The following is a 16,635-nucleotide window of genomic DNA, read 5'->3' on the forward strand; positions in this document are numbered from 1 at the left end:
GGGTGAGGAGGAGGCGAGTTCAGGCCACCAAGGACCGGGACAAAGTCGGAGCGAGTGAAGTCGCGGCAAAGTCGGGCCGCCGTGAAGTCAGGCCGCCGTGAGGTCGGGCCGCCGAGAGTCGGGGCGGGCGAAGTCTCAGCGAAGTCAGGCCGCCGAGGGCCAGGGTGAGGCCGGATTTCGGAACATTTTCCAGTTTCCGGACGACCCCACCACGGATCGGCCCGGTATCCGGAACATTCCGAATTTTGGAACTCCGGGATTTCGGACGCTCAACCTGTATTAGAAACATAACATGCGATCTAGAATGCGCTGCCTGAAAAACACCCCGAGGCGATTCAGCGGCACGAGGACATGCAGGAGAGTTGAGCGACAACATGTTAAAAGGACGTTGAAGAGGAAAGGGTGAGTGGAGATGTAACAGAGGGGCCCCGAGGGTGGGTTCTGTTGAGGACGGGGGCAATGGCGGTGGTTCTGAAAGGGTGAGGAACAGTGCCTCAGGACAACTCATATCGGCTCTCCACCTTCAAATATTCACACAAGGCTGCAACAGTCAGGTGACCAACACCAAGCCTGACAGTAATGCCATTTTGACCCAAACGCTCGGAGAGATGCAAGAGCAGCCTGGGGGTAACAGACCAGCTGACTTGCACTCCAGTGGTACAGCGTGTAGCTTACACTCCCCACTTGGGAGCTAGCGACCAAGGGGCGGAATGAAGATCGGCGTGGAGAATCGCCAGGGTGTTGGAAGATCGGGGTATTGCCCTGGACCTTGCACGCACAGTGGACATCCAGACACTATGATTAGCCCAGTCATTCTGCCGAACACCCAAACATATTGCACTCAACAGGATACTGCTTCAATTAGAGAAGTAAAGGCAGTACTTTCGGTGCGTAAAAGAAATGACCCTTTGTTACACAGAATGTACAGCACAGACATAGGCCATTCGGCCCAACAGTAGAAGGATTAGAGAGGAAATGATGAAATATTTCTTCACCCAGAGGGTGGTGGGGGTCTGGAACTCACTGCCTGTTAGGCAGAAACCCTAACCACATTTTAAAAGTACTTGGATGTGCACTTGGAGCCGTAACCTACAGGGCTACGGACCTAGTGCAGGAAGGTGGGATTAGGCTGGGTAGCTCTTTTTCGACCAGCACGGACACAATGGGCCAAATGGCCTCCTTCTGTCGTAATTTTTCTCTGATTCTATGAACAGGTCCGTGCCGGTGTTTATGCTCCAAACGAGCCTCCTCCCACCCTATCAACATATCCTTCTATCCTTTCTCCCTCATGTGTTTATCTCGCTTCCCCTTAAATGCATCTACGCTATTCAGCTAAACTACCCACAGAATCATAGAAGTTTACAGCATGGAAGGAGGCCATTTCGGCCCATCGTATCCACTCCGGCCGGCCAAGAGGCTAGCCAGCCTAATCCCACTTTCCAGCACTAGGTCTGTTTCCCTGCAGGTTACGGCATTTCAGATGCACATCCAAGTACGTTTTAAATGTGGTGAGGGTTTCTGCCTCTACCACCCTTTCAGGCAGTGAGTTCCAGACCTCCACAACCCTCTGCGTGGAAATTTCCCTTCAAATCCCCTCTAAACCTTCTACCAATTACTTTAAATTTAAGCCCCCTGGTTGTTGACCCCTCTGCTAAGGGAAATAAGCCCTTTCTATCCACTCTATCCAGGCCCCTCATAATTTTACACAACTCAATGAGGTCGCCCCTCAGCCTCCTCTGTTCTAAGGAAAACAAACCCAGCCTATCCAATCTGTCCTCATAGCTTCTCCACTCCCGACAACATTCTTATAAATCTCCTCTGTACCCTCTCCAGTGCAATCACGTCCTTCCTGCAATGTGGTGACCAGAACTGCACGCAGTACTCCAGCTGTGGCCTAACTGGTGTTTTATACAGTTCAAGCATAACCCCCCCCCTGCTCTTGTCTTCTATGTCTCGGCTAATAAAGGCAAGCATTCCGTATGCTTTCTTAACCATTGTGGTCACGAGTTCCACATTCTCACCACTCTCTGGGTAAAGATTTTTCCTGAATTCCTGAGTGGATTTATTGGTGACTATCTTATATTTCTGGCCCCCTGGCTTTGGACTAGAAACATCTTCTCTAAGTCGAGGATTGTTCCCCTCTGGGCTTCCGTAGCTTGCCTGGCCGCCTGGTCCCTCTGAGGCACAGTTAAGAGGACGGCTGCTGGTTCAGTGACTCACTTTATGCACAGCATGTAATGGTTCAGCAACACCTTGGGCTTCAGGCGGATTTTGATGAGGTTTGACATGACCTCCATGTCCTCAGTCCCATGTGAAGAGCAGTTGGTGCAGAGCGACATCAGCAGGTCCTGAGCTGGGCGGGTCAGCTGTCAGACAGGCAGAAAGCAAACAGGTTACACACAGGGAGAGATGGTCATCCAAATCAATATATGCAAAAACACACCAATCAGGTTAGAATCGCCCCTTTCACTGTGGAATTATGGAAGTTCAGTAGCAAATCTAAAGGTTACCAAGGCTAAACAAGGTTGAATTGAATGTGGGTGGAGGGGAGAAGAGGGAGGAAACACACCGATAAATCCAAATATCATTGCACAGACACGTCTTCAACGTCAACTACAGAGCTTTCATTGTTTTAAATGAAGCTTTATTACTATTTCATAAGAACATAAGAAATAGGAGCAGGAGTAGGCCATTTGGCCCCTCGAGCCTGCTCTGCCATTCAATAAGATCATGGCTGATCTGATCCTGGACTCAGCTCCACCTCCCTGCCTGCTCCCCATAACCCTCGACTCCCTTTACATTTAAAAATCTGTCTATCTCCACCTTAAATATATTCAATAACCCAGCCTCCACAGCTCTCTGGGGAAGAGAATTTCAAATATTTTCGACCCACTGAGAAGAAATTCCTCCTCATCTCCATTTTAAATGGGCGACCCCTTATTTTGAAACTAATCCCCCGAGTTCTAGATTCCCCCACGAGGGGAAACATCCTCTCTGCATCTACCCTGTCGAGCCCCCTCAGAATCTTATACATTTCAGTAAGATCACCTCGCATTCTTCTAAACTCCAATGAGTATAGGCCCAACCTTTCCTCATAAGTCAACCCTTTCATCTCCGGAATCAACCTCGTGAACCTTCTCGGAACTGTCTCCAATGCAAGTATATCCCTCCTTAAATAAGGAGAGCAAAACTGTACGCAGTACTCCAGGTGTGGTCTCACCAACGCCCTGTACAGTTGATATTCATCCTTCGATATTGAAGACAACAACTTGCATGCAGTCAGCACTACAGCATACAACGACTGCGGGACTCAGAAGCCATCACCTGCGCACCTTCCTGGCCACAGTTGCGGGCAAGAGGGAGAAGGAAAAAAGTGAGGAAAACAAAATATTTTAAAATTCTGAAGTTTTTGCATTGCATAAAGTAGGACCCGGATTTTGGTCAAACATGGTTGAAGTTTATTTGACAATGTTCCCTCGCAGAAGGAAAATTGGGCACCAAAGTGGGAGGGGGAGTTTTAGAATTCAAAAAACTCCCTATTCTCAAATGACATTTTCAATAAAGCCAAGTTGCTTTAACCCATTTCCCACATCAACCCCTAACCCTTGACCTTTGGCTCCGCTTCATTCAATGGCCTCTCACCTTTGGGTTCTGCAGCCACATCTCCAGCCGCTGAACGGTCATCAGACGGACTTCTTTATAGCCGCAGGTGGCGGAGAGCAGCCGCAGCAGGTTCCGCGAGACGTTGTCCATGGGCTGGCGCCGGGTCAGCTGATCGCGCAGCATGTCGATTACATAATCCTCCACGCTCTCGGCCAGGTCCTCGTACCTACCGGGGGAGGATCGGACAATGGAAAAAGGATCACATTTCAGAATCACACTCGGTTATATGGGAGAGAGAGGGGGGGGTGTGGAGGAGAGGGGGGGGTGTGGAGGAGAGGGGGGGGTGTGGAGGAGAGGGGGGGGTGTGGAGGAGAGGGGGGGGTGTGGAGGAGAGGGGGGGGTGTGGAGGAGAGGGGGGGGTGTGGAGGAGAGGGGGGGGTGTGGAGGAGAGGGGGGGTGTGGAGGAGAGGGGGGGTGTGGAGGAGAGGGGGGGGGTGTGGAGGAGAGGGGGGGGTGTGGAGGAGAGGGGGGGGTGTGGAGGAGAGGGGGGGGTGTGGAGGAGAGGGGGGGGTGTGGAGGAGAGGGGGGGGTGTGGAGGAGAGGGGGGATGTGGAGGAGAGGGGGGGTGTGGAGGAGAGGGGGGGTGTGGAGGAGAGGGGGGGTGTGGAGGAGAGGGGGGGTGTGGAGGAGAGGGGGGGGTGTGGAGGAGAGGGGGGGGTTGCCAGATTAGGAAGGGGGCCAACCTCATGGGCCCTTGTTTCACACAAGCAAGCTCTTCCTCGCTCTTTGCAAAAGCATGCACTGTCATCGGGACCGTCAGGGTCTGTGGGCTTGTGATTTTCGTAACAAAAAAAACATAATAGCAGAATATGTTCCCCCCAAATGCCAGGAATTTGACTGATTTTGTGAACAAAAAGCAGCAGCAACTAATTACAAGCGGGAAAGTCGCAGAATAGCAACTGCAAAAATAAAAATTGCAAGAGTCCAATGCAAGAAAACCAGAATTTGACCAATCTGGATTCTGAAAAGGGATTTTGGATGTATAATTAGCAAAAAAAATCTCACACACAGCCGAATAATCAATTCTCTAAATGCAGGCCCTCAAAGCATCCGCTATACTCTGGAAAAATAAAAATTTCAGACAAGCCATAAATGCCAGTCCACTTCCATGTCTGCCCTCTCAGACTTGGTTTACACATTCTCGTCCAAGAGGCTCAAATGGCAGTCTAGGTCCTAATCTGGGATTCTTGTGCTTTTTACGGGTTGCGTACGAGGCTAACCGACCTTTGTAGATTGATGTCATGGTTTACACGTGTCCCCTCTTCCGCACACACACACACCCAGGGCTAGCTCGCGAACACCACCAACTGCGGCTCAAAACGTACATCCTTCATTGGATCCAACACTACATTGTGTTTAAGCGATTCACTCGGTCCCTCGCAGCCAAACTACAAAGCAGGTCAGAACCTCGGGATTCAGGCTCTTCTCAGCCATGGTCCTCTTCGCTTCGCCACCCCCTCCCCCCGGTAACTTTCATCGCCCGCCATCAGAATAACGTTACGTGCTCTTACCTGGGCATCACCTGGCCAGACTCCACATCTGGACTCAGCTTCTCTTCTGCGATAAGCAGCTCGGTCTGATTGTCGTCGTCGTCCGGTGTAGATGGGTGTGGACTCCCGCCTGCAGGACAGTCAGTGTAAGGAGGGTGGCTGCCACAACACACTGCACAATTTTAGGGGCCATCAATAGAAGAGTCACTAATAAATCCAATTTGGCTTGCAGGAGAAACTTTTTTTTAAACCCAGAGTAGTTAGAATGTGGAACTCGCTACCACAGGGAGTGGTTGAGGTGAATAACACAGATGCTTTTGTGGGGAAGCTGGATAAACACATGAGGGGAAAAGGAATAGGTGACGGGTTCAGACGAAGTAGGGGCTAGAGGAGGGTCGAATGGAGCATAAACACCGGCACAGATCAATTGGGTCGAATGGCCTGATTCTGTGCTGTAAACGTTTATCGTAATTCTAATTCTGCGTACAAGTGTAAGCACCCGAGTGCCACTGAGCCGTACAGAGTGGACGGTCGTCTGCTCTGTGCTCAAGTTAACTGACCTCAACCATTGGCACTAAAACTAGCCTCGGCTCGGCAGAAGATTCCTATCCAGTGATTCCTATCCGGCTGAGAAACGAGCGGGCAGGGATGTCGGTCGGGCGAGACCAGGATTGGCCTCGCTCTGGGTGCCGCCCGCGCTGGCATCGAACAGCCCGGCAGATCACTGCCGACTCACACGTGAAGAACGGGCGCTTGGGCGAGGTACGAGAGAAGTGCCCGTGGAACCGTACGGCAGCGCGCGTAGCCTCGCGAGAGGAGGAAGACACACAAGGCAAAAAAAATTCTACCCAGAGAGCGGTGAGCGAGGCTGCCGCTAATCTGCGCGGCCGCACAGCGTTCTGGAGGTCCCGCGCAGGCCGTACACCGGGTCATAAATTGAAAACCGTGCACGCGCGGAAATTTGAATGTGCCGCGCAGCCAAAGGAAAAAAGGGGGAACATTGGTGGTGAGAACGTAGAACTCGCTACCAGAGAGAGTAGTTGAGGCGAACAACATAAATTCATTCATGGGGAAGCTGGATGAGCGTATAGGGGCCTAAATTCGGTGGTTTGCGCTAGCCGTTATTGCCGGAGAGGGCCGCTAAGCAGCTACTGTTCTCCCCCTCCCAAAAACTTAAATGGAGTGATGGGGGCGCTAAGAGATAGCGCTACGCACTCTAGTACCACCCACGTGGTGACATCATCGAGCGTGCAACGCTCCCTGGGAGCGGCGGCGACAACACTGAATCGAATCGCCTGCTTTACCGGCAGGCTCCGTTCCCGACAGGGAAAGCAGTCGGTACATCGGTGATCCCGGGGCGGTTACATCCGGAGAGCAAGGCAAGTTGTGAAATTTAATTTATTTAACTTCTACTTATTTATGGCAGCAGTGGGGAAGTGCGGGTGTAGGTCATTGAAATTGTCACCAACATTTTTTTCCTCATCTTCAGCTGCCAGGATGCCGGCATCCGAGCGACAAAAAAATTGAGTTGGCCTCCTGCGCTATCGCTCCGTTGGCCCCCGAGCACGAGTGTGGAACGCTTCCCTTAGTGCTCCACTCTCCTGAATTTCGTACTTTGAGGAGTGTTCACCGCCCGGCACTAAAGTTAGCGGCCAGGCGGCGTCACGGCCTCAATGCGGGCGGCAGCAAATTTCCACCCCATAAACAGTCAGATGCTGATGGGCCTGCTGCACACCGATCACTGGATTGTCCTTTGTCCCCACGGCACTTACAAGCCCGTGGCGTTATGCCCCGCGACCCTGCACGTCTCACCTGCGCTGAGGTCGCCGCCGATCTTGCCCCCGTCCGCCTGCAGCAGTATGCTTTTTGGGGGCATCTTTGTGCCAAAAGCGGTCTGAATGTTCTCGACGAAGGTCTTGCACTGGGGGCTGTCCACCCAGATACGTTCCCCGAGCGAGTCCTCGATGTACACCTGCAGAGAAACAGGGGAGGAGGCAAATGTTTGAACCGCTGCTTCCAATAACTGGGCTAACCAGAGGAAAGAAAGAGTTGCAGTAAAGAAATATTTTAGTCTACCCTAATTGCCACTTTCATAAGCCAATTACAAATGCATCTGATTCAACAGAAACTGTTAACTGGAATCAATATAAAGTTGCAAGCGTTCTACAATAGACTACAAAGTGACATGTTAATAACTGCCTCGCTGCATTGCAACATGCAATATGGTTACTCAGTGAGAGTGCGGCAGTATTGAGGATGTGCTGCACTGTCGGAGAATGTCATCTTTCGAATGAGATGTTAAACTGAGGCCCTGTCTGCCCTCGAGTAGACGTAAAAGATTTTAGAGCCACTATTCGAAGAAGAGCAGGGGAGTTCTCCCATGTCCTGCTAAATATTTATCCCTCAACCAACATCATTGATACAGATGATCTTGCCATTTAGTTCATTGCTGATTGTGGGAGCTTGCTGTGCGCAAATTGGCTGCCGCTTTTCCTACATTACAACAGTGACTACACTTCCAAAAAGTATTTTATTGGCTGTGAAGCGCTGTGGGACGTCTCTCTTTACGGGCAATATGACAATACCTGGTGAGCAGATTTGCCACCTTATGATACGGGGCAATATTGTTGGAGCTCTGGAAAGGGAAGTTGTGGTTCAGCAACTTGTTCACCACCTCGCAGTGATAAGGCACGGGTTCGTGCTCATGGCTCCCCAGAAAGTGAGTCCCAATCGCACGAAGGGAGGCACAAAGCAGACAAGAGGCAGTTGCCCACACCCCTGACTCTGTCTTAAAATTAACCATAGATTAGTTCCCCTTCCTACCAACATTCCCCTTAAGCTGGTGCCGTTGGGGAGGGTTTAAACGAGCTTGGCAGGGGGATGGGAACCCGAGAGCAGATTCAGAAGTGGGGGAAACAAAGCTGGAAATGGAAGGCAGAAAGTTAGAAAGTGAATTTGGAAGGCAGCAAAAATAAAGGCTAGAAATTAGACAACAAGGAAGTTTGGCAGTGCTAAATGGTATATACTTCAATGCAGGGAGTCTAGGGAATAAGGCAGATGAGCTGAGAGAACGGATAGACACTTGGGAGTATGGACGATGTACAGAAGACACCTCAAGTTGCTCGAGAAATATCACCAACGATGTCTCCGCAAGATCCTACAAATCCCCTGGGAGGACAGATGCACTAACGTTAGCGTTTTCGACCAGGCTAACATCCCGGGCATTGAAGCACTGACCACACTCAATCAGCTCTGCTGGGCAGGCCACATTGTTCACATGCCAAACACGAGACTCCCAAAGCAAATGCTCTATGCGGAACTCCTTCACGGCAAATGAGCCAAAAGGTAAGCAGCGGAAAAGTTATAAGGACAGCCTCAAAGCTTCCCTGAAAAAGTGCGACATCCCCACTGACACCTGGGAGTCCTTGGCCAAAGACCGCCCTAAGTGGAGGAAGTGCATCCGTGAGGGCACTGAGCACCTCGAGCCTCAATGCCAAGAGCATGGGGCAGGTGTGGCAACACAACATTCCTGGTTACAGGGTTTTCAGACTGGATAGAGATGAGGATAAAAAAGGGGGGGGGGGGGTTGCAGTGTTGAGGAGGGATGATATGTTAGAAGGATCATCGAATGAGGCCATATGGGTTGAATTGAAGAACAAAAATGGGGCGATCACACTGTTCAGAGTGTACGATAGACCCCCAAACAGTCACCACATTTAAAAAGTACCTGGATGTGCAGTTGAAGTGCCATAACCTACAGGGCTGTGGACCAAAAGCTGGAAAGTGGGATTCGGCTGGATAGCTCTTTGTCGGCCGGCGCGGACACAATGGGCCGAAATGGCCTCCTTCCATGCTGTAAATTTCTATGATGTGTGGCGGCATGGCACTCGAGATCCCATGCAGCCGGCTTGTCAATGCAGAAATCGCGCATGCACAGTACGTTGAATGGCCCGCACAGCCCCTTATAGCAGCGCCAAAAACATTTGGAGGGGTCAATGCTTCCCACCCCAGGCAGCTGGTCTTCCACCCGGTAAGCAAAATCACAAACAGTTCACGAGGAACCAAAGAGGGAGAAAATAAGCATTAAAATGAGCCCGCGCCACCAAGCCAGTGTGACCTAGCAGCGTATAGAGGAGACAGCCCTGTACCAGCACCAATGTAACACTTACTCCCCCAGAGCCTTACCTTGACAAAGATCTCAGGCCAGTTCTCATCTTCTTCGTAGGCTGCCATGAGGAGATTGCAGGCGAGCACCGACACCAAGCTGTTCCCTTTGGCTTTGAAATTGATGGAGGCGTCTCGTCGAAGCAGGCTGCACAGGGCCTGGTGCACACAGGGACAATAAAAGAACATAAGAAATATATTCAACGATTGACCCTCCACAGCCGTCTGTGGCAGAGAATTCCAGAGATTCACCACCCTCGGAGTGAAGACGTTTCTCCTCATCTCTGTCCTAAATGGCCAACCCCTTATTCTGAGACTGTGACCCCTGGTTCGAGACTCCCCAGCCAGGGGAAACATCCTCCCTGCATCTACCCTGTCAAGCCCTGTAAGAATTTTGTATGTTTCAATGAGATCACCTCTCATTCTTCTAAACTTTATAGAATATAGGCCTAGTCGACTCAATCTCTCCTCATAGGACAATCCCCCCCATCCCAGGAATCATCTCCGGAAGCAATATCTCAGTGAGCAAGTGGTCAATTTCATGGGACAGGCTTCCCGGGGAGATAGTGGAAGCCGTTAGTGTTGATTCATTCAAATGCAAATTAGATAGACTGCCAATAACATTTTGGGATCCAGTATATGCGCAATTTGTGACATGGCATGTGGCAAGTGCTCGGGAGGAACGGGTGACTTTGGGCCTGTGGTTCCCAAAGTTCTCCACCACTGGGGGTTTCCCTCGCCTCATGTCTGGGTCTGTTGTAGACTCATTGATAAGAGATTGATCGCTGTGATTGGTCAATATCGTTGCAATATCCGACCACCAGGAGGGTAGATGGTGAACGAGGTGGACTTTTCCCCGTCTAGCAATTCCTATCCGCGTAATCTGCACTCAACGCTTACCTCGATGACACCCTCTGTCGCAAAGACATTGGGTTTGATTTTGGCCAAGTACATCAGGCTGAGAAAGAGCGTGGTGTCAGGCTTCACCCGGTTGAGCTTCATCTGTTTCACCGCACCGCACAGCAGCCCCTCGATGCGGTCGTCATTGCCATCCAACTCCGCGGCCTCGATCTCGTCCAGCAGCGTCACTGGGGCAACTGTCGCAAAGGCAGACCAAAATCACTCGCCCTTCTGAGCCTCGCATAAAGCTAGAATCCCGCCCCATGGCCAACGACGGCCGTCTTTCATCCTGACGATTGCTGTTCCAATGGCCGCCTGGCTAGCTCAAGGGCTCAATCGGCCAGTCTATCCAGTAACTGAGCCTTACAGGCCAGGGAGCACTGAATTCCAGTACCTTCTAGCTGGGGTCGTAGGGCAGCACTTCACAGTGGAATCCCTGCCAGTCCAGGGGCACTGAGGCCAAGTCTAGCGCCCCCTGCTGGCAGCAGCTAAAGCAGCACACACTAAGGGATGAATCGAGGAACCTTACTGGTTTCTAGGATTCAAATATTGACGCTTCAAACCCAGTGACCCGTCAGAGGAAGCCGACAAGCATAAACCAAACTTTAAAAACAAAGTGCGAGATTTACCGTTCCAGTAGCTCATCAACTGGATCAGGGTTTTCAAATAAAAAAAATAATTTGCAGGGCTACGGGAGTGGGACTAACTGGATCACCTTCAGAGAGCCTGCACAGGCACAATGGGCCGAACAGCCTCAATCTGTACTGTATGATTCTATGATTCATCCCAGCTTCTCGAATCAACTACTTTTAAGAGCAACAAACCAGGGGAACATACGACAGAGTTATTTCCCAGTGCTGAACCGTGAATTATTGTTTAAATTCGGTGATTAATATCACAATTCTTCATTGTGGATGTTGTCGTGCATTATGGGTATCCAACATACTATCGGCATTGGCCAAAAATAAATCAAAACCGGGCCCAAACCAGACTTCACCTTATAAATTATAAAACAGAATGGATAAATGGCCTGTAACTCGTCCCAAGTTTAAGATAGTAAATCACTCAAATTTCACTACTGCAATCTGTTGTGATGCAAGTCGTCTTTTTTTGTTTTAAATAGAGCAGCTTTGGTGAAGATCAGAAGCCATGGTGTGAGATTTTTGAACGATAAGGGAGTGAAGGGTTATGGGGAGCGGGCAGGGAAGTGGAGCTGAGCCCAAGATCAGATCAGCCATGACCTTATTAAATGGCGGAGCAGGCTCGAGGGACCAAATGGCCGACTCCTGCTTTTATTTCTTATGTTCTTATGAGATACCATCAAGATTCAAAAGAACAGGCAAATTAATCCAAGCAGCATTTAGGTGTTGTCGAGTTTGGATTTTACAACCTAAAGACTGCATGAGGGATGGAAGTCGGAGGGAGTTAAGGAATTCTACAGCTTGCCATTCTTCGGATGAGATGTTAAACTGAGATGGACGTAAAATACCCCACGGCACTATTGCGAAGAGCAAGGGAGTTCTCCCCAGTGTCCTGGCCAATATTTATCCTTCAGTCAACATCACTAAAAAACAGATTATCAGGTCATTATCGCATTGCTGTTTGTGGGAGCTTGCTGTGTACAAACGGTCTGACCGTTTCCTACAGTGGCTACACTTCAGAAGTGCTTCATCGGCTGCCCATGTCCTAACTCGCACCAAGTCCCGCTCACCCATTACCAACTGTGCTCGCTGACCTACACTGGCTCCCGGTTAAGCAACGCCTCGATTTCAAAATTCTCAGGCTCGTTTTCAAATCCCTCCATGGCCTCGCCCCTCCCGATCTCTGTAATCTCCTCCAGCCCTACAACCCCGGTCTGAGATTTTTGCTCCTCCTCTAATTCTGCCCTCTTGAGCATCCCTGATTATAATTTCTCAACCATTAGTGGCCGCGCCTTCAACTGCCTCGGCCCCAAGCTCTGGAACTCCCTGCCTAAACCTCTCCACCTCTCTCTCCTCCTATAAGACGCTCCTTAAAACCTACCTCTTTGACCAAGCTTTTGCGCTAATTTCTACTTATGTGGCTCGGTGTCAAACTTTTTATCTCAGAATACTCCCGTGAAGCGTCTTAAGACGTTAAAGGTGCTATATAAATACAAGCTATTGTTGTAAACCGCTTCAAGAGGTCTTGAGATCGTGCAAGGCGCTATAGAAATGGAAATCTTTCTTTTCATAAGAGTAGCAATGTTTATTTTAGCCACTCACTTCCTTTTTATATATCTGTAGAAGCTCTTACTGTCTGTTTTTAATATTTCTTGCTAGTTTACACTCATAAACTAACTTCTCTACCATTTCTTTTTAAAGTAGTCCTTTGCTGGTTTCTAAAAATTTCCCAATCCTCTGCCCTTCCACTATTCTTCGCAACATTGTAAGCCTTTGTTCTCAATTTGATCCTTTACTTCCTTAGTCAGGCAGACAAGTGCGCACTACTTCTACCGTGCAGCCTGAAACAATTACCTTCAATCGGTATGACAGACGGCTCCTTAATCGAGGGCGAGATGGCTCGTTTCTCAGCAACCGCAGCCTCGGCCAGGCGCCCGAGCGCGCTCAGCGGCGGAGTGGAGGAGATCTTCGGGCGCTTCGAGAGGCCAGAGGTGGAGGCCAAGGCCGACGAACCCTCTCGTTTGCGATCGGACTGCAGTCCGGCCTGTGCTGGCTTCAGCAGTGCTGCCGGCGCCTTGGCATCAGAGGCCTGGCTCTTGGAGCCCAGCGCGATAAAGTCCCCAGGGGGTGGGTGGCCTGAAGGGAAAGAAATGTCAAACAAGGCAAAGAGAACGGAAAGGGTTCGATCGAGCTACAGAAAGAGATGGCAGAATGATCCTCCCATCTACAACACTTAAAATAAAATGAAACAGGACCAAGAAGCTTCACCTCCACAAATTTAGAATTAGACCAATGAAGCAGGAATGATCACGGAGAGGACGTACATGGACAGCGGCTAAAGCAGATAAAAGAGGGTTTCACTAAAGGACTGAATGATGAGGTATCCCATCTGTAATCTATTTGCTTCATGGGTTCTTGCTTAAGAATTCATAGCAACACATTGTTAATAAACCAACTAGTTCTTAATAGCAACGGTTTAACAATCGCACTGCACATTACCAGTTCATCCACCAGGGTCACAACTGCATACCTCATCGTGGATCCCCCGAACCCCAACTGGCTGGGGTTTTATTGAGTCGTGTGAACATCACGTGACTGGCTAAGCCATTCACAATTCAACAGCTCTACAACTATTTTGTATAAAACTTTTAAATCAAGTGCCCCCTTATTAAAGAGGCACTAATTCCGACAAATTAACAAATTAAACTTTTAGAAACTTTAACCGGATCAAATTAAAATTTGGTTGCCGGGGGTGATGATGCACTCCAGTCCCTCCGCTGCTGACCTTTCACGGAAAGCCGTGAGTGTACCAGTGGACACCGCGTGCTCCATCTCCAGGGACACCCTGGCGCGAACGTAGCCACGGAAGAGAGGCAGGCAATCGGGTTGAACGACCCCCTCGACCGCCCTTCAACAGCTCTACAACTATTTTGTTGAATCTATGAATCAAGTGCCCCCTTATTAAAGGGGCACTAGAACCGACAAATTAACAAATAAAACTTTTTGTAATACGGTCAAATTAGAATTTGGTTGCCGGGGGTGATGATGCACTCCAGTCCCATCCGGCGCCCACCTCTTGCGGAAGGCCGCGAGCGTACCGGTGGACACCGCGTGCTCCATCTCCAGTGACGCCCTGGCATGAATGTAGCCACGGAAAAGAGGCAGGCAGTCGGGCTGAGCGACCCCCTCGACCGCCCTTCAACAGCTCTACAAACCTGTGAGCATACTCATTGGTGCGTGCATTACATTGTCACACTGTCCTACCAACCAGCCTGCACCGACGGCTGGAATGTCTTGTCTCTCTGCAAAATGGAGATTGATCGATTTTTGTCAGGCACGGGTATTAAGGGTTACGGAACCGAGACAGTTAGATGGAGTTAAGATCAGCCATGATCGAATTGAACGGTGGAATAGGCTCGAGGGGTCGAGTAGTCTACTGTTCCTACCTACATATAACAGTTCCAAGTCAAGTGAACTGGGGCCATCTCATCCCCAAGGTCCCGTGACTCTGGGTCTGCAGCGTTAGTGCTGCCCAATCGCTCGCAGTAGTTCACGGAGGGGTCTGGACAGAGTAGATAGAGAGAAGGGTCGAGAACCAGAGGGCACAGATTTAAGGTGATTGGCAAAAGAACCAAAGGCGACGCAAGAAAAAAACGTTTTTTTTTATTAAAACGCAGCGAGTGGTTAGGATCTGGAATGCACGGCCTGAAAGGGTGGTGGAGGCAGACTTAATTGTGGCTTTCAAAAGGGAGTTGGATAAGTATGCGGACGTCCATCGGAACTGATCAAGCGTGGTCAATGCTTCGATGCTGGGGATGTTGGCCTGAGTGAGAACACTGACGTTGGTGCGCCTGTCCTGACAATGGATTTGCGGGATATTTTGGAGGCAGCGTTGGTGGTACTTCTCCAGTGCTTTGAGGTGACTGCTGTACATAGACCATGTCACGGTGCAGGGTTTGAGATCCTGGTCTTCAAACACTCTCCTCCTCAGGCAACTGAAGGCTGCACTGGCACACTGGCTCCGACACAACAAGCGAGTCCCACATGGGCAGAGGACAACCTCGAAGCCTCCTTGAAGAAGCACAACATCCCCACCTACAGATGGGAACCCCTGTCCCAAGACCCCTTAATGTGGAGAAGCATCCGGGAAGGCGCCGAACACCTCGAGTCTCTGCAGCCGGGAGCACGCAGAAGCCAAGCGCAAACAGCGGAAGGAGCGCACGGCAACCCAAGCCTCACACCCACACGTCCCTCCAACCACCATCTGCCCTACCTGTGACAGAGACTGTAGGTCCCACATTGGTCTCTTCAGTCACCTGACAACTCATATTGGTGTGGAAGCAAGTCATCCTCGACTCAGAGGGACTGCCCAAGAGAGAGGATAAGTAGCTGAAGAAAATTTTTTTTTATTTTTTTTTTTTTTTAAAAAGAGTTACGGGGAAAGAGTGGGGGAGTGGGATGAACTGAGAGTCAGCGTGGACTCGACAGGCCGAATGAGCCTTATTCCGTGCTGTAACCATACAGTTTTAGGAACTGGCCCACTCAGAATCCCAGCTCTAATTTTCAGGAGCCCAAGAGTGGAAACAAGAATTGAAAACGATGTAATGCTGCTGTGCCTACTGTTATCTGCTACAAGACAGCTTCCTTCAGAGCCCAATGTAGCTATAGCGAGCAATCAAAATTTGGCAAAAATATAATCTGTAAAGGAGGCCTCACTCACTACTGGTTTTTGCACTGCTGGGTCTCCGGATCGCCACAGTTTTCGGCCGGTTCATCCTGGCAAACTACACGCTTTGCCTTTCCTTATTGCTGTGAATTGTCTGCGATTCTCCCAGCCTGTCAGTAACAAACACATAGGCACGGAGATATTATTAACAAAAAAAAAAAATCTGTAAATGCTCGACAATCTTAAATAAAACCGCTAAAATCTCAGGAGGTCAGTCAACATCTCGAAAAGGCCATTTTGGGAGTGATGCCTTCATCAGAACACACCGGGGTTACGGGTCCGTGCAGCGTCAACCGTGGCTCAGTGGGCAGCACACGCGCCTGAGTCAGAAGGTTGTGGGATCAAATCCCACGGCAGGGACTTGAGCACATAAATCTAGGCCGACACTCCCAGTGCAGTGCTGAGGGAGCGTTGCACTGTCGGAGGTGCCGTCTTTTAGATGAGACGTTAAACCGAGGCCCCGTCTGCCCTCTCAGGTGGACGTAAAAGATCCCATGGCACTATTTTGAAGAAGAGCAGGGGAGTTATCCCCGGTGTCCTGGGGCCAATATTTATCCCTCAACCCAACACCTAAAAACAGATTCTCTGGTCATTATCACATTGCTGTCTGTGGGAGCTTGCTGTGCGCAAATTGCCTGTCGCGTTTCCCACATTACAACAGTGACTGCACGCCATTGGCGGTAAAGCATCCTGCGGATGGGAAAGGCGCTACAGAAATACAGGGCGGTCTCTTTAAGCGAGTGAAAGTGTTGAGCCCGAGTGGGGAGGCCTGTTTCCATAGTAACCGCGGGCTCCGGGGCTCCGGGGCTCCGCTTCCCCCCCCCGGGCCGCGGGCCTGACCTGCGGCTCCCGCTGTCCCCGGGCCCGAGCCCGAGCCTCTGTCTCTCACACACACACCGGCAGCCGCCGACCGGAAGTGATGCTGCTCGCACAGGCCCCGCACCCGCCCCCCCTGTCACTCAACGGCGATTGGTCCGTGCCCGGGCAAGGGGCGGGGCCTCGCGGTGGACCGCTGGGCTACAGGGTGATCGTACGCTGACGTCATTGAGTG

General features: G+C 50.5%; 1 protein-coding gene across 1 annotated transcript in view; it reads right to left on the bottom strand.

Moving 5' to 3' along the window:
- ints1 (integrator complex subunit 1) overlaps positions 1 to 16,506 on the bottom strand; it is a 113,584-nt gene extending 97,078 nt beyond the window's left edge. Inside the window, exons 1-9 of the mRNA XM_070901330.1 lie at positions 16,425 to 16,506; positions 15,579 to 15,694; positions 12,713 to 12,994; positions 10,218 to 10,414; positions 9,339 to 9,476; positions 6,966 to 7,125; positions 5,175 to 5,283; positions 3,643 to 3,829; positions 2,221 to 2,366 (exon numbers count right to left, since the gene is read on the bottom strand). Coding sequence (XP_070757431.1) covers positions 2,221 to 2,366; positions 3,643 to 3,829; positions 5,175 to 5,283; positions 6,966 to 7,125; positions 9,339 to 9,476; positions 10,218 to 10,414; positions 12,713 to 12,994; positions 15,579 to 15,633 — 1,274 coding nt within the window. The 5' untranslated portion in view covers positions 15,634 to 15,694; positions 16,425 to 16,506. The remainder of the gene's footprint in view (positions 1 to 2,220; positions 2,367 to 3,642; positions 3,830 to 5,174; positions 5,284 to 6,965; positions 7,126 to 9,338; positions 9,477 to 10,217; positions 10,415 to 12,712; positions 12,995 to 15,578; positions 15,695 to 16,424) is intronic.
- Positions 16,507 to 16,635: the final 129 nt, after the last annotated feature.

Source organism: Pristiophorus japonicus, chromosome 15 (assembly GCF_044704955.1).
Source record: "Pristiophorus japonicus isolate sPriJap1 chromosome 15, sPriJap1.hap1, whole genome shotgun sequence".
NCBI classification, from domain to species: domain Eukaryota; kingdom Metazoa; phylum Chordata; class Chondrichthyes; family Pristiophoridae; genus Pristiophorus; species Pristiophorus japonicus.